This window comes from Sylvia atricapilla, chromosome 6 (genome assembly GCF_009819655.1).
Source record: "Sylvia atricapilla isolate bSylAtr1 chromosome 6, bSylAtr1.pri, whole genome shotgun sequence".
Classification (NCBI taxonomy): Eukaryota; Metazoa; Chordata; class Aves; order Passeriformes; family Sylviidae; genus Sylvia; species Sylvia atricapilla.
This window is the reverse complement of record NC_089145.1, coordinates 1,119,930-1,146,092: the sequence shown is the minus strand read 5'-3', so window position 1 is coordinate 1,146,092 and position 26,163 is coordinate 1,119,930. Positions and strand designations below refer to the sequence as shown.

Below are 26,163 nucleotides of genomic sequence, written 5' to 3'. Positions count from 1 at the left end.
GGGGCTGAAGGCTCAGCAGTCCATCCCAAAACTCCCATCTGAAATCTCAGTGGATTTAATCAATTGCACCCACAGAAGCCATTGCACCTGGGCTGATTTATATGTAAGGGATCCACTTTCATGTGGATGAAAGTCTCCCTCCACAATTTATTCCTAAGAAAAGAAGGTGTCTCCCCTTGGAAAAAAAAAGTTTGAGGGGGAATGCCTACTACTTCTTGTACTGGATAGATTTTTCTTCCATTTAGAAAGAATAACATTTAAATTTAACATTTAACAATTTTTCCTTGTTAAAGCAATTCCAATAATTAATGGAAGCTTATTACCAAATTAAAAAGAAGCAACTGTGGAAGTAAAAAAAAAAAAAAAAAAAAAAGGTTTGTATTAAAGCAAAATTAAAAACCCAAAGAACATCCTTCACCATTAATAGTAAACAAGGGCAAGTAAATACTTGGCAAACTGAATGGAATTTTTGCTTTGATCCCATGGGGACTGCAAATGTAACATGGTTGCAGGGATCTGAGGAGCAAAGTTGCTGCTCCTGCCATCACACCTAGAAGAGGTCAAGATTGAAACCAAACTTAGGCGGGTGATAAGGCCAGTTAATATGGCTATTCTTACTTGTAAGGTGATTTATTACCAACCCGAGCAGTCATACAAATTCATTCAGAGGCTGAGGAATTTATGATTTCCATCTGCTTGAGAAGACATGGATACTGGGAATTTGAGCTGACTGCTGTTCAAGAGTGGGAATGAAGGTAAGATCAACCCCTCCCTCACGTTTAGGTAGCTAGAGCAAAACTTTGAAAAATCCTTTTTTGACAGATTTGGCAGCTTTTACCATTAAGAGACCATTTGAATAAGGAAAAATCACCTTAAGATGGAACTGGCAGAAGTTGTTTAAAATCACCTTAATCTTCATCATACTTGAAGGCAAAGCTGTCCTCTCCTTCTGCATATGCTCTCAAATCCCAGGATACACAGTGGTTCCTCCAGAGAGAGCATTTGTCCCACAGAGATCCTTATGGAAGTCAAAATCACATTCCACAACGCTGTTTAAAGTAGCTTTGTGGATACCTGTGGATTCCAGCCCTGAGTGGAAAGAAGTTTCAACATGTTATTTGTCTCTTCATCCCCTTCTTTTTCCTTCCTGAGAGGAAGGCTCAGCACTCCAAGCTGCCTCCCTAAGAAAACTCCAGGAAAAAAAACAGGGTGAGGCTAGGAGGGCAAGGACAAGGACAGCACCTTCCACTCACCTCCTCTGAAACCTCAGCAGAGTGATGAAAGAAACAAAATACACCCAGGCATCAGCAGCTTTCCTTCCCAATGGTGAATTCCTTCCCCTGTCCATCAGGAAGAGAGGAGGAGGAGGAGGCAGCAGCTGCTGTTTCATTTTCCAAATCCAATGCCACATAACCTGAAGTACACGTTTTCCCCTCAAAATGAGTAAGGCATTTCTGACACCAAGCCTGCAGAAAAACCAGTTGGATTTTAGACATACGTGGAACATGTCCCAAAGGATCTGTGAGGAAGAGTTGGAAAAAGTTTAAGATCTACACTTAACATGAACTGAAGGGACAGCCAATTTTTATTTTTTTTTAATGAATACTGACAGTTACTACTCCTGGGTCCCCTCCTGAACTATGGTTCTTCTCTGAACAGCATGTCATGCTTTCTTTGGGATTTCATTCCAAGCCAGTGGATAGCTTTCCATTAACACAGGTCAGGTTTTTACTGACAATATTAATTGGAGATGACAACTTGGGATTAATTTTTTTTACACTGGCTGCAGCAATGCAGCAATCTAAGGTTTATACATATACACAAACGCACACGGACTCCAGTTCTGAATTTCAGAAGTTAATGCCTTCACCAATAAAGCTAACTTTTAATGAAAAGCATGCTTTCAATTAAAGAACACGCAAATTACCAATAATTCATAATTACTGTAATGAATTTAATGCCATCAGTAATAAACAGCAAGCCTTTAAACAATCTTGAAACCCAGATTTATCATTCCGGTGTAATGACAGAGAAACAGCCCTAGGACACGTCTCCAGTAGAAGCTCTGCCTCCTGGCTGTGAGAAACTGGGTTGTTCTGATGGTCTGCTGGTGGGTTTTATCTCCCAGCTGTATTCTCTCCCAGCCATTCCTGCTGCCAAGCTCACAACTTAATTAATTTATTTACACTATAGCTAAACGGATGCATAATCTTCCCATTAAATATCTACCAAAAGTGGGCCCCAAGAGAAGTGCAGAGTCACATCTCCTTTTCCCCAGTGATTCTACACCTATATTCTGTATTTAAATCACACTTCTATCCCCGGGTAAATTTACCATGTGGACTTTGGGCCAAAAGCCATAAGTTTTCCAAATACAGCCTGAGTAATGAATTTTTATCACATTACTTTCAGTAAGTGATACATTAAAATATATTAAATAATAACATCTTTTAAATACATGGCATATATTTCATATCATAAAAATAATTGCTTTTAAAATTTTTATTCATATTTTTTACAGCTATATTAAAATGGACAGAAAGCATGCAAGAGCAAATCTGCCAAAGTCACATCTATTCACCAAATTCAATAAAATTCACTGGGTTGGGTGTTCATTCTCTTTTCAACTCTTTTTTTTTTTTTTTTTCCTGACTTAACACAAAACATCAGGATAATTTTATGGGTAAGTTTATTTGAGGAATATCCTAAAGACAAGTATTACATCCTAGAAATAAGTATTATTATGCCCCAAAATGAACTTAAATGGAAGAGAGATCATCTCTAAATCTGAAGCACCTACAATATCAACATCTATCCAGAGCTGGAGTTATTCATTAAAATCACCAGCTGCTTAAAACAATTCAATTCTGTATCAATCACCTAAGAAAAATACATGATCAGATGTTACCAGAACTGGACTTTGGAATGTCAGGCCGTCCTTCTTATGAAGGTTTGGAATACAAATGTAGGGAGAAAGTTGAATAAGCCAGAAAACAATTATGTGAAAGTTTTAAAAAAAATAAAAAATATATATATAATCAGAGGTAAGAAGAAAATTACAGCTACCTCAGACAAGAAAGAAATAAGGGAAGAGAAGAAAACAAGAAAATCTCTGTGCTTACATAACTCCCAAAGTACTGTGAGGAACAAACCTGCACTCATAAAGCAGGAGCCTGCCTAAATTTGTGGCAGTTTCCAGGTTTTCCCTCCAAACCAGACACTCTCAGGCCATGCACAGCCCATTAAATCTGACCTAATCATAACCACAATGTTAATGATAACCACAATGTTAATGGATAGAGATACTCCACAAGAACCAAAACAATCCAGTGCTGATTTTAGAGGTCGTGAGAATTAAATGTGAGTAGCAAGCACACTAGCAAAGAGAAATTACTGAGGAGGAATTATCCCAAATTATCCCAGCATTTCTATTAAACATTAATGTTGTCACTGAAGCCAGAAAATGCTGGGTCCCAGTGCCTCCCCCTCCCATCCATTGTCAGGTCAGCTCCTGGGGACAGATGCCCAGGGATGGACAATGGCCTGTGGTATTTTCCAGTTGGAATACTGTGAATTGAAGCACAGGAGAGCAGGAATGTTGCACTCCATGGCTCCCTGTGCATCCCACATCATTCCCACTCCTGCTCCCCCTCTCCCACCCATCCTCAGCCTATGGGGACCCCCCCCACTTTTGTACCCTGTGGATGGCTGGGCATTGCTCTGCTGCGCTTTTGTCCCATTTTTGGCACGTTACCCAGGAATTCTCTTGTTTCCTCCACATCCTGGTGCTTTCAGCAGTAGGATTTCCACACACTGGGAAGAAATTTGGGGCTTGGATCAAAATCACACAAGGATCAAAATCACCGCTTTTTACTCATTTGCACTAACCACAGCAGTTATCAACTCTGTTTCTCATCTCTCCCCTACCAGTTTGGGCTAGGGAGCCACTTCCACAAGTAATTCCTGTATCCAAGAGAAAAAAAAAAGAAGGAAAGCTTAAGCTGCAAGAGCCCATTTAGCACCTGACCATTGTCTGAGTTACAGCACTGCCTGAGGCCTCCATCACGGCACAGCCCAAAAATAATCACATACACATCCCACCTTTTTAAAAGCACATCCCACCTTTTTAACCTTCCTTAATTCCCTCTTCTAACTCAATTTCAGACTGCTCTTGCAGCACCTTTTTAAAACCTTTTTAAAACCTTTTTTTTTTTTTACCTTTTTAAAAGCACATCCCACCTTTTTAACCTTCCTTAATTCCCTCTTCTAACTCAATTTCAGACTGCTCTTGCAGCCAGCATTGCCCAGAGAAGGAACATGCTCCAGTGTGTGCTGTGCACAGGACAATTGCCAGATGCAGACAGGGAACATAAAATGTGGGCCTACAGTTTGAGTTTTCCTTACAGGAGAATGTTATTTCTTGCTGAATGCAGACAGCACAGGAAAATCACGAAAACATAACGGGATGTAGTTAGAAAAGTGTGCTTGCAGCAAGGAGGGAGAGAATGAAATCCAAGTACTGTGCTTCCATCTAGAGGAGGAGGTAGGCAATTTATTTCCAAATACCAACTTCAGAACTCCCACTGCTCCTGGGTCAACTTTGGTCTGTTCCTTTGGAACAGCTAGGGCCCATGGATATGGCACAGTAACTGAGTTCAGGTATGTGAGCTATAGCTGCACCTCATCCTAGCAAGCAGAGAGTACAGAACAATCCCACCCCTGTTATCTCCTTTTCAACAGCATTTTCCACAGAAAAACTGTACCAGGAGCATTTCCCTGTGGAGCATCCCCCCAAACAGTACAGGATTTCCCACGTACAGACCCAGATACTTCCCAAAAAGACCGGGACACTTGGGATATATAAGAAATTCAGCAGCTTCCCCCACGAGCACACCTTGTTGCCTGCACCTGGGACATCCTGGAGGTGCCATTTCCCACAGAATTCACTGCACAATGCCAAGGAATTGGTGCTGGATGGGGAACAAAGATGCCTTCTGACCACCCAGACATGAAAAGCTAACTTTTGGTGACAGAAAAACATGCTCCAGGAAAAATAAATTTAAAATCCCCCCCTCTCAAAGGATCAGTATAGGGATAGGAAGCCCCAGTCTGTCCTTTCCTCGGGAAGTGACAGTGACAATGTCACATGGATTGTGAGATGTGGGCACCACCCATCTTCTCACTCATGTAGGCCAGTACTGAGGAGAGAAAACAACGCCCCTGCTGCACCTCACAGGTTTTGTTCCCAAGTTTTCAATAATTTAGTATTTCTCCAATTCATCTCTGATGAACTGCAACCTCTTGTGGCTGGTTTTTCTTTAACTTGAGCTCCTTTCCGTCGTTGTCAAATGTTTTGCCTCAGTAGGGACTTCATGACTGACTAGTAGGTGTTAATATAAAATCAAACACCCACCTTTCCCACATTATCCCAGTCAGTGATGATTCCACACTCAGTGGGATGTTCCAGTGCCAGGATCCCTCTTTTGCTTTGTGCTTCATCCCTTACATTGCTGTGTCTTTGACCCATTCCAACCATAACACCCTGCAAAGGACATTATTCCAGTATTAGCGCAGTTTGTCAGGAACATCAGGGACAAAATTCCATTTTGAAGTTAAAACTTCCAGTGAAATACTGTTCCTGCCCTCACAGAATGCATCCCCAAAACATGCAAGGAACTAAAATGTGAATTTGTGAGTAACCACTTTGTTATAATTCCTTCCATAAACCTCCCAGAAAGACCAAGGCAGCTTCAAAAATAAAGTGCTGCTTATGCTCACACAGGAGCACAGCCAAGGTGAGCATCAGCAAACTCATGGTTCTCCACAAGGAATTGTCATTGCACAAAGGAATAAAGTGAAGGAATTAGAGGTGGAAGAGTTACAGCACTAATAACTATAATTTCTATAAATATAATCTATGATTTCTCTAGAGTCACTTATTTGGTTGCTCCTTCTGTCTAAGCAGTTCCACTGCTTTGCCTTTAAACAGTGAAGTTTCCCCTTGCTGGAAGTCAAATGGTTTTGAAAAACTCAGCAATTAATTAATTAAAATCAGAGGCATATCTTCTAAAAAAAAAAAATCACTTACTAAAAAAAAAAAAATCACTTTACTAGGTTTATCACATTTGCCTTAGGAAGTCTGTCAGGATTGCCCCAAATAATATCACAACATATGAGGTAAAATGTTACTCATCACACAGAACTTCAGGGCAGAGTTTTGACAGCCCAGAAAAATCAAAAGCTGACTCATGATATGAATAAATTCCAACAGGTGGAGCTTTTCTTCCCTAAGAAACCTTCGTATCATTAAAACACAATATTCTGGGGAAAGAATAAACCTAACCAGCAAAGTCAGTGGATCTTACCAAGCACGTGAAGTATCCACATAAATACCCACTTGAACAGGATTTCACAAAGCAAATTAATCAGGACATTCAAAGGCTTTTATTTCTTTTAAAAGATATCATTTACAACCCATTCAGTAGTATTCAACCATTACCTACCCACAAAGGATTTTCCAGAGGGGAAATCTCCTGCTGCAGCCTCCAGGGTCCTGTGATCCTCTGTTAATTGGCCTCATGATCACGGGGAAGCTCATCTAGACACACACTTGGCTCTACTGGGACTAAAGCATAAATCTCACCTCTTCCAAGTGGAAATTATCTTCCAGAAAGATCCTTCGCTTAAAATTAATTGTTTGTCTGCCCATACCAGCTGTAACACTAGTAGCTAATGGTAAATAATCCACCAAAAACATCCATTACTTCAAAGACTGCAGTTTTTCGCCTCATGGATAGTTGAAATTTGTTTTTTCTTTTAGAGGGCGACCATCAATCTCAAACAACTAAGAATAACACTTTTATAGAAATAAAGTTTCAGGGAAGCATTTGCTGTGTGGTTTTAAGTGGCAGCCTTAATTTTTCCTTATTTGGCAACTTCACTCAGTAAGGAAAGGCACTTCAGAAATGGGAAAGGAATGAAAACCAGCACTTGTCCAGCAAAGTTCTTGTCCCCAACAAGGCAAAAATGGATTTTATCCCATAAATTTGGAAAGAGCTTTAATGTGGGAAGGTTTGTCCCTCAGTTCTAGTAGCTGGTGTGTTTGAACATTCATTCTCATGGCCATGAATTACTTTCTCTCAAAACTCTGAGGAAAAGGCTCTGGACTGCAATAAAACAATTACCAGCAGTATCCAACATTACAGCACTGCACAAACCAGAGGGAGATTTGGTTCTTAAATACATCAGGAATTACATCACCCGAGACACTGGAATATGAGGGTAGAGAATTTTAAACAAATTTCCTCAATTTGCTTGAGCTCAGACCGAGTGAAGCCAAACATTTAAACTGTAACATGAGCACACTCTCAGGGCAATACTTACCCAGGAAAAGGTGCTTCTTAAATGATGAGCTCCACCTCCCAAAACACTTTTATCAGCTTCTGGAATGAAGTTCACAGGATATCTACATATCAAGTCATTTGACTTTTTTTTTTTTTTTCCAGCTTGTTCTTATTACAGTGACAGCACAAAGGCCTGGAGAAAGCAGGACAGAATTTCAAACAGCTCTGGATCCTTTCCCACTCACTGAGCCTCAGGACAGAGGGTGGTTTTCTCTTCCCCCAGGTCAAAAACCCCTCACACTGGATGAGTAAGACTGGAAGGAGTGAAGAGCCATTGCTGCCTCTGGAAAACATTCTGCCTCATTATAACATAACTAGCTAAGAAAAGCTCATTATCATTCTGCTTTTTTCAGGGAAGGGAAAAGTCAGCATCATCAGTACTCCTGCTCCCACTGTACCTGGTGTTTATGAGTGATCTCAGTATTTGGGTGACACCAGGGCTGAACACAGGGACTGAATCAGCCACTCAAAGGAGATGCACCATCACTATTTTCTAAAAAAAATCAATTATAGCAAAACATATTGGATTTATATAAAAATCCAGACCTTTACCAGACTAAGAAACATTAAAGGCCATCAGAAAAAGGTGGTTTACAGTATTTCTCTGCAGTAACTACCTCTTAAAGCAGATAAATCACTTCACTAAAGTATCTCCAAGTTTCTGCTCATCAGTAAAACCGATGGAATCCTTCCTTTTCCATACTCACTGGGTTTTCCTTTTCCCACAAGATTCTTCTTAGTTGAATTTATTGATTCCTACCTTGAAGCTAAAACGTGTAAAATATGTAAAGCTGTGTCTTTAGAAGCTTGAATTTCGTGTGTTCAGCAGCTGAGGAACATTTTGCCTCCAAGACAGGCAGTAACTAAGCTCCACAAAGAAAAGTGCAAGGAAATTTAAAAAATACCAGACCCCCACAAGTTACAGAAAGAATACAAAAAGAATATAAGAAGTTGGAGATATTTATGTCATCTCAAATGTGAGTCTTTACTGAATCTTTAATCATCAGCTTACCTCAATGCCAACACAGATCTCTGCATCTTGATTTCTTTACAAACTGAATGGGAAAGAACCTTCTTAATTCTTTTATTTTCAGCCAAAAAAACACCCAACCAACCAAAGGAAATCAAAAATCCAGTAGTTCTTCCTTTATTGCACTCCATAAAACTTCTTGCTATAATCAAGAAGCCAATATACAGTAATAGCTTGATATTCCTTTAGAATTTATAGTTTTAACTCTTAAAATAAAATTTGTATAGAAAAGATATCATTTACAACCCATTCAGTAGTATTCAACCATTATGTACCCACCAAGGATATTAAATAACTTGTATGCAGCAGTTTCCTTATAGGGCAGAGGGGAATAGTTTCTCCTTAGCAAATATAATATCCCACTGTTGAAGAGAAATTCAAGTCAACTTTGGGAGCGAGTGTGATATGCACAAATTTCACTGGAGAAGCTCAAGATTCCGTGTGGTGTCCCAGGGATTTGTGTCCAGTGCACAGAGGAACAGCAGCGTGGGAGGAGTCTCCGGGCTGGGACTGGCACTGCCCAGAGGGAAAGGAGCCCCCAGGGAGTGCAGTGGCTTCAGAGCACACCAGTGAGGCACAGCAGGACAAGGAGGTGTAGTGTGACCAGGTAGGTGAGGAATAAATAGCGGGATTTGGCTCGGGCTGTCAGCAGCTTGGAGCAGTAAAGGCTTCGCCCCCGGAGCCAGCGGCGCAAGGAAAGGGCTCCTCCTTTCATCTGAGGAAGAGACAAAAGTTACCAGAGGGAGAGTCAGGGCTACAAACCTGGAACAGCCCCTCTGCAGCCTGCACTTCTCAGGCATTACAAACCTCTTGCCTCTGACACAGCAACTGACCACAAAACACAACCCATCCCAAACACCAAAGCATGAATGATTTAAACGCCTGCCAGATTCTGTCCAAGGATGTGATGTGCCTCACGATTGTCCCCAATGACTGAGGACTGAGACCCCAGACTCTGAAAGGAGCCCTGGCCTGGCTGAGGTGGAACGTTTGCCAAGTCTCGGAGGACTGGTCTGCATCTCCATGAGAACGGAGTGCAAGAACAATGGAACTGGTCACAGTGGACTGAGCCAAGGACAATGGAATGACCAAACTGGTCTGTCCATCCCAGAGTAGGGACATGTACGGTGTGCAGCCTGTTCCTGAGCACCCAACCTCAACACAGGTGGCTCCTGCTTTGGCTCTGGGCCCCTTGCTTTGCCTCAACACAGGTGGCTCCAGCTTTGGCTTTGTGCCACTCGCTTTGGTCCCCGCCTTGACCGACCTATAAAACCCTGGAGACCCCTGCTCACCTTTGTGATCACCCCACTGGAGAAGATCGTGTCTATGGGCATCTCGGCCTCGAGGACTCGGCCCTCCACGTTGGTAGCTATAATCCCCTTTCCCTCTTTTCTATCTTTTCTTACTATCCTTTATTTCTCTCCCCACTATCGCATTTGGTGGCACTAAATAAAGGTGCATTTTTGTTGTATAAACTGAGTTGTCCCCCGCTGTGTCTTTTGTGCTCTGAGATCCTAAAACAAACCATCAGGTTCCTCACACATGTTTGCAGCCCCTGACAAGGCCCCAAACCCAGAATTAATGAGGGGAAAGGAAGGAATCCAAGCTGTGCCCTATGCAACTCCAGACACATAAATATGCACATTGCATTTTGGGCACGCATCATTAAATGCAGACACAGTCTGTTTAATGGCCACACGTGTCGTATAAATACGATCACATGCATTTTTTAACCTGGACATATGCAGTGTGTTTTCTGGCACAGTTTTGACACAGCTGCTGGTCTTGGACTTACAGCCCCAACAGAAAGAAATGAAGGATGTTTCAGCACTACTTCTAAGGAGCTGATAATTCAGGGTTTTTAAAGGCTTTCATTGCCTTACCTTTCTCACAACAACATGTTCACTGGGATTGATGATTAAGGCTTCCCTCTCCTCCTCAGCTTCCATCTGGACAGTGTAGTCACTGGGGACAGACCTGTAACTGCCTACTTCAAACCTAGAGAAAAATTCAAGGCACAGAGACATGCACTGCTGAATTATCTCCTCTTTTAACAACTGAATTGATACAAAAACCATCATTTTGCATACTTAAAATGACTGAGGGAAGGTCCTCCCAAAAAGCTGACTCACTCTATGTTGCCAAGTCTTTTTCAGTCTCTCTTTACAATCTACTCTCAAGCTGTTTCATTTATTCAGAATTAATCTCATCATCACCAGCTGACTGAACAGTGATTTTCAGGTGATGGTAGTGAGGGACACTACTTAGGCAGGTGCATAATAATATTTTCAATCTAACCAGTGGCTCTGCTAAAGTTGTTATAGGGGAATTTTTTTCCTAACCTGGAAAAAAAGAAATAGACTACTGAGTCTAACAAATTAGATTAAATCAAATAAAGAAAAAATAAATCCCAACACCTATAACACTTTCTTGATCAAGTGTTTAACTTAGCTTTTTAACACATGGATTTCCACTGCTTCAGGCACTGCCAGTTCACAAATAGGTTTGTTTATTATAATAATAATAATAATAATAAGTAGAAATATCTCAAAAACATCTAAGACCCACAACAAAACCTCTTACTAATCTCACTAAAAATAAAAGGCAAAGAAATAATCTGTGTTTTACCTGTTACTTCTCTCCTCATAGAGTCCAAGAGCCTCTTCTGCAGCTTCTCTCCTCCTTTTCTCCTCTGCCAGCATTTCTGTGAGCTGGGAGAGACTCTGCTGCAGTGACTCATACTGCTGCTCACTCTCTGCAAGCCTGGGACAAAATAAAATCTGAAATCAATATTTTACAGACTCAAAGAATTACTTACTTGTTCTTTTTTATTAGAGAAATCTTCCTTTTTGTGACAGACTAAATTATAATGAGATGCTTTAGCTTAAATATTGATATAAAGTCACCAATAATCAGGATATATATGTACAAATACAAACCACAAGTACTACCAGATGATAACAATTCAAGAATATGGCTTATGATTCATGTAATCCACTGTAAATCCACTCCTTTCCCTTCTCCACACAAATGCCTCCGAGGGATAGAAAAGCATTACTTTCACACTCACGACACAGCTGTCAGGAAAATAATATTGCTAATACATGCTCTGAGTCCTGACCTTTTCCTGAGCTCATTTAGCTCCATATTGTCTATCTCCACAATAATCCCAGATCTCTCCCGTGGCGCTCCAGGGGGAACTTCTGCTCTGGTTTCATCCTGGAAAATATTAAAGGGAAAAGAAACCAAACAAGTGACCATTTTTCTACTTGCCAAAATTATTTCAATTACAGAAGTCATCAGCACCACAAAACAGTGGAACAGCTAATTCTTTGTGCCACTTCATGTTTTTATTTTCTTCATCTCTCAACAATGTCTGAGGGGAAAGAAATGCATCTACACATCCACAATTCCAGAAGCAAGGCAGCTACTCATTTATTTTTAACTTACAGTTTAATTTGGATTTATTTCCATTTATGGTAGAGTAAGGGTTGTTTTCTATATGTATCCATATGCTATTTCAGAGTGTTCTATTAACGACTGCTAATGAATAACCAAAGCAGTACAGGAAAGCTTTTTAAAAATAAAGGAATAATGATGAATCATAAAGGACTGGCTTAGAAGGGACCTTAAAAATCATTTAGCTGCAACCCCAAATAACAGTCTCACAGATGTGTATGAGGGGCTGGCAGAGGGCACTGAAATGCTGAACTGGTGATGTAGATCTCATTTCTGAAAGTATTACTCAAGCATTGTAAAATGATCCACAACTGATGTGAAATTATTACGGAATTTCCTGATCCACTGAGCAGAGATCATCCAGTTATCTCTGCCAGCTGCAGACCAATTTAAAAAAGATGTTTCAAAAAAACCAAAAAAACCCATGTAAAACAGTTTCCTTAAATGAAAAGTCAAATTAGACCAGCTTAACAACAACAGACACAGTTATCTTCAACTAGTCACCAAAAGTACTGGGTCACTACAACAAAAAGTACTTTATTTTTAGCAAGAAAACCAGAAAAGTGTAAGCACAGAAGGAAGAAACCTAAAAATCCTTCCATGTATCTGGTTACCTGGACTGAGCCTTGGAAAGATGTCACTTGCATGGCCTGATATTCCCTCTCCAGCCTTAAGTAACGATTCTGCAGATCAGTGTAATGAAGCTGGTTGTCCCTCAGAGTCTGGGAAAGAGTCTTCAGCTGGGCAGACAGGACAGCATTCTCTTCTGCTGACTGCACAACCTGAGAGAAATTCACGTTGGAAGTCATTAAATTAGCTCTCCCAGGAAATCCCTGCAGATTTGAGACCTGCCGTTTCAAAATTGCATCCACTTTTTGGCAAGGTCACAGTTCGGCTGGGATTTAAAATGTTTCATGAGCAGAGGAAATAATGAAAGCTGAGCAGTGATTTCCCCTGCCATCAGTACACCCAAACCAGAAGCTGTAATCTTGTTCCAGCTAAGACAGACACCTGTTTCTGTCTATAATGAAAAATATTTTCCTATGAGTAGAAGCTCAGAGGTTCATTAATGTCTCCAGAATGCAGAGTGAAATAAACACCAAGTGGTATTATTTTGTCTCAGACAAATACCAAGCCTGGCAGAAAGAAAACTGACATGTAATTTGAATGGCCAGGCTGAGTTCTTTTAAAATATCTACGTTTCGAAGTAAAAAAACCATTCAGTCATGCAAGACACCACCAATATTCAGCAATATTCCAACATGAGGCCAGCCCAGATTCAAATGAGCTTTTCAGGATCAGAGCTGCTGTTCCCAGCTACCTTGGAATTAATCTGCTGGAAGTGCAGATCCTTCTGCTGCATCTCCCGGAGGCAGCGCTGCAGCTCCGTCTGCAGCTGGTTCTTCTCAGCCAGGACACGTTGGATTTCCTCTGCTCCATCTGCACTTCCAGCAAGGGAGGCAGTTTCCAAAGCCTTAAAAACATCAGGATGTTCAGGGTAAATGGTATGGAGTTCTCTAAATGATCCACAACCCCAACACTACATATACCCTACGGGATTCCCTTTTCACAAGATTATTTTTCTTCTCACAACTTAATACCACATTTGAAAGACACTTTAAAGACAAGATATATATATATATATATATATATATAGTGTTAATACTTGCATTAAAAAAATAACAAAAAATTACCACAAAAAGGCAACCCAACCTAATTTTTTAATTTGTAAATAATGTGAAGCACAAAAAAAAGGGAGGGAAAAATCACAAAGGATTGATATAAAACACCTTTCAAAAATTATTTTCAAGCTAATAAAGTCTTGTATTCGTGACTTGTAAAACAGCTGTTTTGTAAATATTAATTTAAAGCCGAAAGAATCCATTTTGAAAAGAAAAAAAAACCTAATACCAGTTTACAGCTTTGGCCTTCTTTATCTCTGGCAGCTCAACATTTTGGTATTTATCTCCAATAAAGGAGGGATATGTGCCATCTCTAATGCCTTATGGAATCTATTCACCCATACAATCATGAAATAAAAGGTTTTTACCACATAAAATACTCCATTACCCACAGACATTACTGGTCAATAGTTCTTAATCATGATTGTAATCACAGAAAACAAACAGCAAACTTCAGCAACTAAAATCCTGGTTTTAGTGAAATTAAAATGAATACTGCTTCCTTCCTTTGGCACAGAAAAGGTAAGTAAGAATATTCATTTTGAGTGCACCTTCTTTGAATCTTTCTTGAGTCTACAAAACTGCATTTGCCAGCCTGGGTGTCAGCTGCTGCCTCTGTAAATCCAGGCTTTTGCTCCTGGAGAAGCCAGATCCAGCTGATTCAGGGGAAGGACAAGAACACTTCCATTCCCCTTTCTCCCCCAGTGAGGTCCTAGTCCAATCTGAAGTAACTAGACACAGATTTAGGCTCTGAAGAATGAACTTCATCAGGTGTTTAAAACCTTTTTGCATCAACTATTCAAAACTGTGAAACCTGCTGTCCATGTAAACCACCAAGCTCTTTTTTGATCCTTTTAAAAAGCCTGTCCCTGAAAACGAGTTACAGCCATAATAAATCTGAAAGAAACAAACCCATTTAATTTTTTTTTTCCAACTTCTTCCTTTTATATTCCGGATTTAACTGATTTAAGACAGTAACTTACAGGATTACTATAGACTGCTCTTTTGAGAAGCAGGCTGCAAACCTCAGACAATAAACTGCTACCTTGCACTTTACATTCAGCTACATTCCATTTTTTTACCTTGACTGGATAACTGCTGCCAGCAGGGAGTGACTTCCTCCCAGTCATGTCCTGCTGCAGCCTCTGGAGCTCTGCAATCTGCCGGTCCTTCTCAGCCACTGTGATCTGACACTGATTCCTCAGCGCCTGGGACTCGGAAAGGAGGAGGTTTTTTTCCATTCTGAACATAAAACATCAGATGTTAATTAATTCTATATTCCATACAAGTCAATGATGAGGATAGTGCTGTACTGTTATACCTTAATCCAGCCAGCTCGTTCTGGTATGATGTGATCTCTCTCTCAGCTTCTGCCTGGAAGGCTTTTGTCTGATGCAAAGCCTTCTCCAAATCATCAACCTTGGTCTTCAGTTTGGATATTTCAACAGCTGCAAGGCTGGCTCCTTCTTTAGCCTAAGTTTAATAAACATCATTAGTGAACTGGAATGAAAACTAGATGGGTGAAGATTGATTAGTGCTAAAATTCTAATTACAGACTAAGGTTTTCCTCATTTGCTTTGTTTAACAGAGTAATTACCTTAACTCCCAATATTGTGAACACACCTCCTCTGGGCACACAGTGCTATCTTAGCACTCACACAATATACAAAGTTAAACTCCAGAATCCATCACGTCTCCGAGCATTCTCTGCACGAAGAATAAAATTACAGAGCCGTGTGGCTAATTACAACTCACCCAAGTTTCCCCACGGTTCTGAGGCACATCCAAACTACTCCTAAAAGAATTTCTCTCATTGATGCTGCTGCAATCAATGGGAGACAAAGCCGTGCCCGGCTTGGCTTCAGAAGTTACCTTCTGATGGCTGAGCTCCTGCAGCAATTTGTCCCGGTCATCCTGGAGACTGGCCATAGCCTTGGCAAAGGCGTCAATCTGCTGGACATAATTCCCACACTCGGCTGAGAGCCTGCTCACCTCCAGCTCCCGACTGACTAAAGTCCTACAGACACCTCCAACCTCATCAGCCACCTGGCCAAGGGTAACCTGATCTGCAGCATCAAGGCCAGCCCCATGCAGAAGAGAGTTTTCCTTGAGGATACTCATGAGATGGGATTTAAACCCCTCCAACTCAGCTGCCAGATCGTCTCCTTTTTTCCTTTCAGTCTTGAGCTCAGAGGTGAATTTGCTCTGAAGAACTTTCAGGTCCTCTATGATCCGATCTCTGTCGTTCTGCAGAGCAGTCATGGCTTTCCCAAAGGCCTCATTTTGGGATCTCAACTCACTGTTTTGAGACTGAACTTCGAGCAACATCTTCTCTGCAGAACCATCAGCTTTATCTCCATCTTCACGTTTCAAATGAGTCCCACTGTATTCCTCATCTGCATTTCTACCTCTGGATTTCCAGAGCTCCTGAACCTTTTCTCCATGCTGCCCATTGGATTCTTTTTTCTGAATACTCTCACTACTTAGCAGCTTCTCTCCAGATTCAGAAACAAGTTTCTCTTTGTTTAGTGATGCAATTAGAGATTCTAAATCACTTACTTTAGAGGCAAATTTTTTATTCTCATGTTCCAAAGCCAGAGCAGCCCCCCTCTGCAGTTCACTGGAAAGCTGCATCTCTTTTATTTGTTTTTGAAGATCATATTTTTCATGCTCAAGGCTTTTAATGCACTCCAATTTCTGCTTAAGTAAGTCCTTCAGCTGATGGTCCTTCAGAGATAAAACCTGGTTGAGATCTTCCCTGTATTTTATCAGCTGTGCACTCAGCATTGCATTTTCAGAATGCAGATCATCTATCCTATTGAGGAGGACCCTTAGTTCCTGTTTCAAAGCATTAGTCTCACTTGCACTGCCAACTAGAAGACTGTCCCTCTGGTTTAACACATCCTGGTGAAGATGTTCCAGCTCCTTGTATCTGCTAAAAAGATCATCCCGGTCGTTCTGGAGAGATGACATGGATTTTTTAAAGGCATCTATTTCACTGGCAATCGCAGCCTTATCCTGACCTGCTTTTTCTGCCTTCACCTGGAGATTTTTCAGCTCATTTTCCAGCCTCTGACGGGACTCCTCAGCTTGTTGCCTCTCCATCTGCAACGACCTCACCTGGAGTTCATACTCTTTGATCTGATTCCTATGTTGAGTCTGTACCTGAATCAGGTAATCTGAAATTTCATCCCCTTTTGAAGAAATGAGTAAGGAAATTTCTTTGTCTTTATTATTTAGCATGATCTTCATTTGCTCAGAAATGGTCATCTGCTTTTGCAATTCAGCACTCATTTTTTCCTTCTCTGCTAGAAGCTCTTGCAATTCTTGCTCCTGTCTAGTAAAATTACTTTCCAGAGCTTTTATCTCTCTTCCTGCACTCTTACTATTCTCTATGAGATGATTAAGAGAATTATTTTCCTTCAGGAGTGCTTGCAAAGCTTCTTCTTTGGACTGAAGAACACTCTCCAGCTCTTGCTGTCTGTTAAAAATGAAGGTATTTTCTTCCTTTATCCTGCAGAGCTCTTCGTAGCGCTGCATATCAACCGATTTTTGCCTCAAGTACAGTTCATCCTTTGTTTCCTCTACCACAGAGTGTTTGATACTTAGTTCTTGAATCTGAGTCATTTTATCTTTCAATTCATCTTGCAAGGCCACTATTCTTTTGTTACTGTCTTCCAGCTGTTTCTCCTTGTTTTGAATGGCCTCTTTGAACTGCATTTCCCAGGATTTCATCTCGGTGATGACCCTGTCCCTGTCATCCTGAAGGGAGGACATGCACTTTGTGAAAGCAGCCAATCGTGCCAGAGCTGCGTTCAGATCCGCCTGCAGCTGCTTGTTCTGAGAGTCCTTTGTGCTGACTTCCTCCCGCAAAGCCTGAACCTCACTCATCACACGATCTTTTTCTCTCTCAAGAGCACCATGTCTTTCCTCCAGGCTCGAAATTTCTCCTTTGTGAAGCAATTTCAGCTGCTGGAGATGAAATTCCAATTCTCTCTCGTATCCTCTCTTTTGAAGCTGCAGTTCATCTCCCTTCTTCTGAAGTTCTTTCCTCCAGTTTAGATTCTCGTTTGTAAGCCTGTCCACTTCCCTCTTTGACTGATCCAAGAGGTTCATCTGTGCAGAAAGCTTTTCCTGGAGATGAAGTATTTCATCATTTGATTCTGCCAGCTTTTCTGATGCATTACTTAAGTCCTTTTCGAATTTTTCGGTTTTTGACTGTGACAATTTCAGAGATCTTTCCAAATCCAGGATCAGTTCCTGGAACTTTATAGAATCCTTTTGCAATTGGTTGATCTCCTGCTGTTTCTCCTTTAAGAGTTCTTGCAATTCTTTTGTTTTGTTTTTAGTTCCATTATTATCCCTCTGTGCACTTTTCACCTTCTCCTCAAAGATCTTTACGAGATGGAGCTGCTGCTCTTCCTTTTCTCTAACCACATTAGATTTTTCTGCCTTTAACTCTTCCAACTGCTGTAACAGCAAGTTATTCTGTATCTGTACGGATTTCATCCTATCAGTAAGATGATCAACTTTTTTAATGTGATTAAGCAATTCTGTCTCAAGAAATTCTTTCTCACTCTTTACTTTGTAAGAGCTTTCTTGTACATTTTCCAATTCTTCCTGTAACAGACATTTGTCATCCTCTAAAATCTTAACTTTTTCATTTAGACTAACAATTTCTTGTGTTAGACTTTTACATTCCATGTCCAGCTTTGTTAGAGAATGAGTTTTGTGGAGGAAAGATTTCTCAGTTTCCTGCGCTTTTTCAGAAATCGACTTTCTTTCTTGTTCTAGGACAAGTAGGGCTTGTTCTTTTTCAGACAGTTTATCCTTTAACACATCAATGTCCTTTAACAGCGATTCATTCTCACATAATGCATCACTGATTTTGGATTGTGTATCATTTTGGTACACTTCCATTTGAACCTGCAGTTCTCCCAAGGCCGCTTTAGTTACAGTGATGTCATTATGAAGGACATCGTTCTCATTCTGAATTTTCTCTAAAGCCTGCTTTAGGTTTTCAGAAGTTTGTTTCAGCTGCTCGTTCTCCTCCATCAGCTGATGGTTCTGCTCGGTGAGCTCACACAGATGATCCTGGTGTTCCTGCATCCTGGCCTCCTGCTCACAGATCTGCCTTTCTGCTTTGCTCTGCAACTCCTCAACCTCCATTTTCTTGGCTTCACCAAGTTGTTTCAGCTGGTTCTTAATAACCTCATTTTCATCAAGGAGATTTTGTAAACGCTTCTGCAGAGCCTCCTTTTCAGACTGTCCTTCCCTGAGCTTTTGAACAGCCTCCTGCTTCTCTTTCCTACTGAGATCAATGACTTGCCTCATATCTGCCACTTTACTACTGATATTCTCATACGCCTGAAGAAGGGATTCATACTCCTGCTTTAGTTCGCTATGTTTAGCCTTCCATCCTGTCAATTCAACTGTCTGAGAATCTTTTAAGGTATTTAATTGGAAAGAAAAGGCCTCTTTTTCCTGAACTATGGACTCCATGGTGGATTTCAGACTTTCACACGCCGCAGTGAGGTTTTCATTTTCAGTCAGCAGCCTGGCATTTTCCGAAGCAAGGCTCTCCTCTCCGGACAACGAAGCCGCAGCACTTGAACTCTGCTTTTCTCTGCCAAGCTCTAACAAGTGCTCCAACATTCCTGTCTTGTTCACCAGTTCCTCTCTTTCCAACATCAGCTGATCAACCTTTTCCTTTAGACATCTGTTTTCTCTCAGGGCTTCTTTACGCGATATTAAAGCTGCTTGTAATTTCCTTTGGAGGCGCTCTCTGGATCTCTCTTCTGTTACATCCCTTTGCTCTTGGGCTTTGGCATCATTTAAATTTGCAGGTTTTGCCAGTGGCTCTTCCACTGTTTGCATTTGTTTCTGGATTTCACATTCTGTTGCTTCCCTCAGTTTAGTTTTCCTAGAGTGCTCAGTCTCTGACAGTTCAAAAGCAGTGACTTTTCCTTCCAAATTCCCTTGAAGGGAATTACTTTCTGAACTAACCTCTCCCAATTCTCTTTCAGTCCCATTTTCTTCCTTAAGCTCTTTGCCTGACACCACAGGTTTACTCATCTCTACCTTCTCACGCAGCATACACAGCTCTGCCACAAGATTTTTGTTTTCTTGCCTGAAACGTTCCACCTCCTTTTTCATCTTAATTAGTTCCAAACTGGACTTTTCCAAAGAGCTGAGGAGTTCCTCTTTTTCACTCTTCAGGTCTTCAAATGCTGTTTTGTAATGGTGGGCTTCTTCCTGGCCCTCCTTTATGGCTTTGTTTAATAATTCTTTTTCCAGACCAAGTTTTTCTTTTAAATCCGTAAGTGAACATTTCAGTGCTTCTATTTCCTCATTCTTTCCTGCAACCTCCTGCTTAGCTTCAATTCTTGACCTCTGCAGTTCCTCCTGGCTCATCCTGTAATCCTCTTCACTTTTTTGAATAAGTGCTTTTTTCTCATTATTCACATGTTCAAGCACTGCCTTTAGCTCTACAGTTTCAGTCTCATGTGCTTTCAGCTTTATCTGTAGGCGCTTTATGTCCTCCAATAAGCTGCCCTGACATTGCTCCTGCTGTCTCAAAGACTTTAGACTGACTGTTTCGTCTTTGTCATCACCAAATTCAACCAATATTTTTCTCAACTCTTTCCTTAACATCTCTGTTTCCTCCTGAAGTTCTGCATAATCACTTCTTAGTTCTTTTAGCTCGGTGTCTTCACTTGGCACTGCAGTGATCATGCTTTCTGACTCTTTCAAGAATGCAACCTGAACCTTGTTTCTTGGTCTGTCTGATTCCAAATTCCTTGGGTCAGCTTGCTCTTCTCCCAGCAGCGCCTTGGGTGGAACCAGCTCCTTCCCTTCTAAATGGTTAAAGCCCAGCTCTTGACATTTTGTTTGGAGGACCTCCCAGAGCGCTTTATGTTCTTGCCTGAGCTGCTCAAGGTGGGTTTTTTGCTCATCAAAATCTGCTGCCAGTTTCATGTGCTCTTCCCTTTCTTGTTGGAATTTTTTCGTATCCTCTTCCATGACCGAAAGCTTCCTCTGTAAAGCTTCTTTTTCTTTTTGCAATTGATTCATGGCATTAACATCATTGTTAGGATTCAGACACTCATTCCTGTCTCCAGCACTTGAACCAGGCTCTTCTAAACTGGATTTTTCCAACAATTCGTCCTTCTTTTTAAGTTCAGACTTCACCTCTTCAAGAGTCAAGAGCAACTGAGAACGTTCCTCTTGATATGCCCTTGCTCTTTCGTTAAGCACAGACTGCAGATGAGCAAGCATACAGTCCTTCTCCCCTAAAGATTTCAGGTTCTGCTCACAAACATTTTGTTTTTCAGCGATGACATCATTCAGTTCTGCGATATTGTGCTCGAGTTCCTCTAAATAGGATGCTTTTGAAGATAAGGTCTTGGTCAGATCACTTATCTTGGCATCTTTTTCTACAAGTTGTTGTTTCAAAGTTCCAAGATCAGACTCAAAATCATTCTTTTGTCCTTCAATCAGTTTCAGTTTGTCTGTTAACTCATTAACTTGCGTCAACAGCTCCCCTACTTTCTTCTGCTCTTTTTCTATTTCTTCCTGTCCACTCTTTTCTAATTTTCCAACTTTCTGCATTAGATCTCTTCTTACTATCAAGGCCGCTTGAAGCTTCTTTTTCAGATTCTCTTTTTCCTTTCCCATTTTCTCAAGATTACACTTCATCTCCTCTTTTTCGTTCATTAAATTTTTAAGCTCAGCTTCTCTACTGCTTAACATAACCTGTTTATGTTCCAGTTCTTTCTTACAATCCCCAAGTTCCTGCAAAACTCGGTTTAGCTCTGCCACTGAACTATTATGAACAGCTTCAAGGTCTTGCAGTTTGGCATTTAATGTACTCCTCTCTTCAGAAAAATTCAGCATTTCATTAGACAATGACTCCATGACCTGGGTAACAGAGGAGTCTTTTTCTTTCATTTGCTGGCTTAGACCAGAAATTAAATCCTTCTGCTGATTGATCTGGGACATTAAGTTTCTGACGAGCTGATCTTTTTCCCCCATTTCTTCAAGGAGACTTGCTACTTTTTTACCCTCAGCCCGCAGCTTTTCTTGACTAGTTCTTACCATTTCTTCTGATTCATTCATCTTGCCTTGAAGAAATTCCACCTGCTTCCTTATTTCTGCCAAAGACTCCTCCCTTTCTTTCAGGAGACGCTCTTGTTTGCCTAATGTTTCCTTGAGTGAGACCATTTCTTTTGACAGACATTCCATTTCAGACGTGTATTTGCCCTTCATCTTTTCCATGTCGCTCTGCAGCACCTCCTTCTGCTTCTCAAGCGACTCCATACTCCTTAATTCATCTTTCATGGCGTCTATTTCCTTCTGTTTTTCTAAAAGCGCCAGTTGCAAACGCTCTCCTTCTGTTTCTTTGCTCAGAATAGCAGTTACCAGAGCGGAGAATTTTTCCAACTGAGTTTTACTATCGGTTGGCTGCAGTTCAGAATCTGAAACTTGTGCCTTCTTTTCTTTACATAAAAGCCTACTACTAAGTAATGGAGATAAGCTCCGAGTTAATTCCTCTTTTATAAGATCCAGCTCTTGCTGCAATGACTGGATTTTGCCATCTTTTGATTTCATTTCACTTTCTAAACCGCTCAATTGCTCAGTAAGATCATTATTTTGTGAGTTTGCCCTATCAAGTTCTGTCACCCATTTGTTTTCTGACTCAAGCAGACTTTGTTCTAGAGTTTGACATTTAAGTTCTAATTTAGAAAGTTCTTCACCCTTCACACTAACCTGCATCTGTAACTTCTCTTTTTCAGTCTTCATCTGCAGTTTGACAGCATCTATCTGCATCCTTGAGTAATTCTCACTGGTTTCTAGTTTTTCATGGATTTCCTGGAGCACTTCCAATTTCTTTTGCAAATCAGTCTGAGACGTAGTAAGTTGTGTGTTTTCAGCCCTCAGTTTACCAACATCATCTTGCAAAAGGTTTTTTTCTTTCTCTAAAGACTCCACCTGGCTCTGCAGACTATTTATTAAAAGCACGTTATCATGGCAGTCTTGAGATGATTTGGAATTTACATTGTTCAACTCCAGCTTCAAACATTCCAATTTCTCAGCCTGTTCAGTGCATGTCACACGCAGAGACTCCACAACCAAATCTTTCTGCTGAAGTTCTTGTTCCTGGGTATTTATTTGGTCTAATGCTTTCTGGTGCTCATTTTTAAGAGAGTCAAGCTCAACAGTCAAGGAATCAATTTTTTTCTGATGATTATCAAGCTTCTCGTTCTTTTCCTGAAATTCCTCAGTCAGTTTTTTCATGGCTGTTCCACTTTCTTCTAATTTGGATCTGAGAACGTCAATCTCACTAGAAAGCGCATTAACACTGCTCTCTGCCAAGTGTACACTGGCATCTTTCTCCTTTAAGGAATTAAGCAGTCCAGCAATAACTTCATCTTTGTGCCCAAGAGCCACGTTCAACTCAGTTCTCAGCTCATACTGTGTTTCAATTTTCTCTTGAAGAGATAAAAAGGCATTTTCTTTCTCATGGACTAGCTCTTTACAGTTTTGTAGTTCTTGTGTTAGTTCATGGACCTGACTTTGGAGCTGAGAAACTAAATGTGTCTTCTCTTCATCTTTCCTTTCTTTCTCCTTCAGAATTTCGAGGAGACACTTGTTTTCTGTAAGAGATGATTCCTTTTCTGATAAGGACTGGTCCATCTCAATTATTACATTCTTCTGATGCTCTATTTCTTTTTGGAAATTCTCTTTCATTTCCTGCAGCTCCACCACCTGTTTCTTTAAGACACCGCACTCAGTCTCTCTCTCTTGAAGTTGCAGCTTTAAATTCTCACTGAATATTGAAATATTGTTGATGGCGGATTCTTTTTCTGAAACAAGTACTTTTAACTGTTCTGCTTCAGACGCTAAAAGCTGTAACTGTTTCTCCCGCACAGCACAAGAATCCTGGACCTCAGAAAGCTGCGCTTTTAAATGGTTGCATTCATCTACCTTTTGTTTTAAAGATGCATCTTTCTGTACAATTGAATCATTCAACCGGGACAATTGTTCTGTCATGTTTTTAAGCTGACTTTGAAGGTTAGAAATAACCTCCATATTCTCAGACAGTTGAACCCTAAGTACATCAGACTCTTCAGATTTATCTTTTAATAACTTAAATTCATTTTCTTTTTCCTGCATTGCACGTCTGAGGTCATTGGTTTCAAAGTTCAGGGCTTGTATTTGGTGTCGCAGATCTGCAATGAATTCCACATACCGCTCTTCTCCTGCCACTTTATCTTTTACTTCCTGAATCAAAGTCTCCTTTTCAGAAAGGAGAGTTTCTTTTTCCTCAAAGGAAATTTTTAAGTTTTCTTTTTCCAGCAACAGACTGTCAATTTGGTCCTTCAAATCTAAAATATTATGACTTTGTTGGGACAGGTGTGAAGTTAAAGCAGCTATTTCCTCTGACTTTTTGATTACTGTAACATTAACTGTCTCTATGTCTGCTTTCAATTTTTCATTTTCTAGAACTGCTGTTTGCACTTGGTGCCTTGTTGAAGTAATTTCAGACTGGAGACATTTACATTCATGTGACTTCTCACTCAATAACCTTGAAAAGTCCTCCTTTTCATGCCTAAGCACCTCCACTTCTTTGCTTAATAGCTGTAGCTGATTATTTAACACTGCATTTTCTTCCATTTTTTCAGAAATTTGCCTCTGAAACTTCTCAAGTTCTGAACCCTGACTTTTCACAGCCAGGTCTCTTTCCTCTACCAATTGAGTTAATTTAGTTTTTTCAGTTTTAAGATTTTTTATTTCATCCTGCAGCTCTACAACGCAAAGCTTACTCTCTTCCATTTCCTTACGTAAGGAATCATTTTGAAGATTTTTCTCTTCTAGAGACCTGTTTGCAGTTTCAAAATCCAAAGTTATGCTTTGAATTTGTTCCTGCAGGAGTAAATTCTTTTCTTTGCTATGGCTGAGCTCTTGGATTAGACCACTGCATTCAGATAATTTATTATTTAACATTTCTTCTTTTTTTATTTCTTCATCTCTAATCTCCTTCAGCTGAATGAGCAGTGATTGCACTTGTTCATGCAACTGTTGGGTCTGTTCCTTGCTTTCAGACAACTGCTCAGCCAGCACATTACATTCCTTTGTTTTCTCCCCCAGCTGTTCTGCAACTGAACTTTCCTTTTGCTTGGCAACTACTGACAGTTGTTCCATCTCTTTTGCCAGAGTGTTTTTATCACTCTTTAGTACTGAAAGAGATTTTTCATACTCAGCAGTGCTAACTGATAACTTATTCTCCAATTCTGCCACAGCCTGGGTTTTCTTTAACAACTCACACTCTTTTGCATCCAAGAGTTTGGACAAATTCTCATTTTCTCTGATCAGCTGTTCCTTCTCTTTTTCCATTGTACCTACACTTTTTTTCAGATCCTCATTTGCTTTTATTTGCTCTGCCAATTTTTCTTGTTTCCCTTCAAGATCTGCCTGCAACTCATTATTAGCTGAAGCTTTCTCCTGTGTCTCCATCTCCCATTTTTTAATTTGTTTATGCACTTCATTTAATTGGTCATTAAGTTCTTTGCAACACGTCTCTTTGGCTTTCAGATCCCCAACTAATTTAAGTTTAGTCTCTTCATTCTGCTTCTCCAAAGCCCCAAGTTTCTGCTCTAATGAAATAATGAGCTCTTGTTTCTCTTGCAACTCTTTTTTAGCTGTCTCCTCATGGTCAGTATGTTCTGTGAGCCTTCCAGATAACTCAGCCAACTCTTCATCTTTTTTAGCGTTTTCCAAAACCAGTTTATTGTATGAATCTTTAATTGACTTTAACTCATTTTCCAATGTCTGTGCTTTGCTCTCTTTCTCTTTAAGCAAACTGTCCCATTTTTCCTTCAGGGCGTTGTTTTCCTCAAGCTGCGATTTCAAACATTCCATTTCTTTTCTTTGTTTATCCTCAGTTTCTCGCAGCTTTTCAGATGATTTAGTAATTTGCTCTTTCAGCAGAGTAATTTGTGACTCGCACTCTGCGAGCTTGTTACGGTACGCGACATTGCTGGCCTTGATTTCGGAACGGAGATCCTTAATTGTCACACTGTTCTCAGTGCTCTGCCTTATTAATTCCTCGTTTTCTTTGGTTTTAGCCTCAGTCTCAGCTCTAACTCTCTCCAGCTCCATTCTCATGGTGTCACTCTGCTCAGAAAGGGCAGAGATCTTCACGCTGGCATCTCTCACATCAGCTGTCTGTACTTCCTTCAGCAAATGCGTTTCCCTCTCAGCCTTTGATAAAGCCTCTTCCAAACCTCGCATCTCCTCCTCTTTGCATTGCACCTGATGCTTCAGGATCATAACCTGCTCAGAATATTCTGTCATGTTCAGAGACAGGACAGACATCTCCCTGTCTTTTTCTGCCAGTGCTTCTTTCAGATTATCGATTTCTCTTTCACGTTTCTGCAGATCTTGAATGAGTTGAGACCTCTCCTCCAAATGGCTTGAATTCAACTTGTCAAGCTCTTCATTTGTCTGGTCCAGGTCCAGCTGCATGGACTCCACCACACTGTCTTGTTTCAAAGTCTAAACAGCAAGAAAATAACGTTAAAAGAAC

General features: G+C 40.5%; 1 protein-coding gene across 6 annotated transcripts in view; it reads right to left on the bottom strand.

Annotated features, from left to right (window-relative positions):
• Window positions 1-8,534: 8,534 nt before the first annotated feature.
• LOC136362149 (golgin subfamily B member 1-like) overlaps window positions 8,535-26,163 on the bottom strand; it is a 34,931-nt gene continuing 17,302 nt past the window's right edge. For 3 of the 6 annotated variants that reach the window (XM_066320441.1, XM_066320444.1, XM_066320443.1), the window contains 9 exons: window positions 15,330-26,132; window positions 14,896-15,047; window positions 14,657-14,816; window positions 13,214-13,366; window positions 12,507-12,674; window positions 11,555-11,652; window positions 11,062-11,196; window positions 10,317-10,431; window positions 8,535-9,148 (listed from right to left, as the gene is read on the bottom strand). In XM_066320441.1, coding sequence (XP_066176538.1) covers window positions 8,990-9,148; window positions 10,317-10,431; window positions 11,062-11,196; window positions 11,555-11,652; window positions 12,507-12,674; window positions 13,214-13,366; window positions 14,657-14,816; window positions 14,896-15,047; window positions 15,330-26,132 — 11,943 coding nt within the window. In that variant the 3' untranslated portion in view covers window positions 8,535-8,989. The remainder of the gene's footprint in view (window positions 9,149-10,316; window positions 10,432-11,061; window positions 11,197-11,554; window positions 11,653-12,506; window positions 12,675-13,213; window positions 13,367-14,656; window positions 14,817-14,895; window positions 15,048-15,329; window positions 26,133-26,163) is intronic. The other 3 variants (XM_066320445.1, XM_066320446.1, XM_066320447.1) reach the window with 2 other exon arrangements.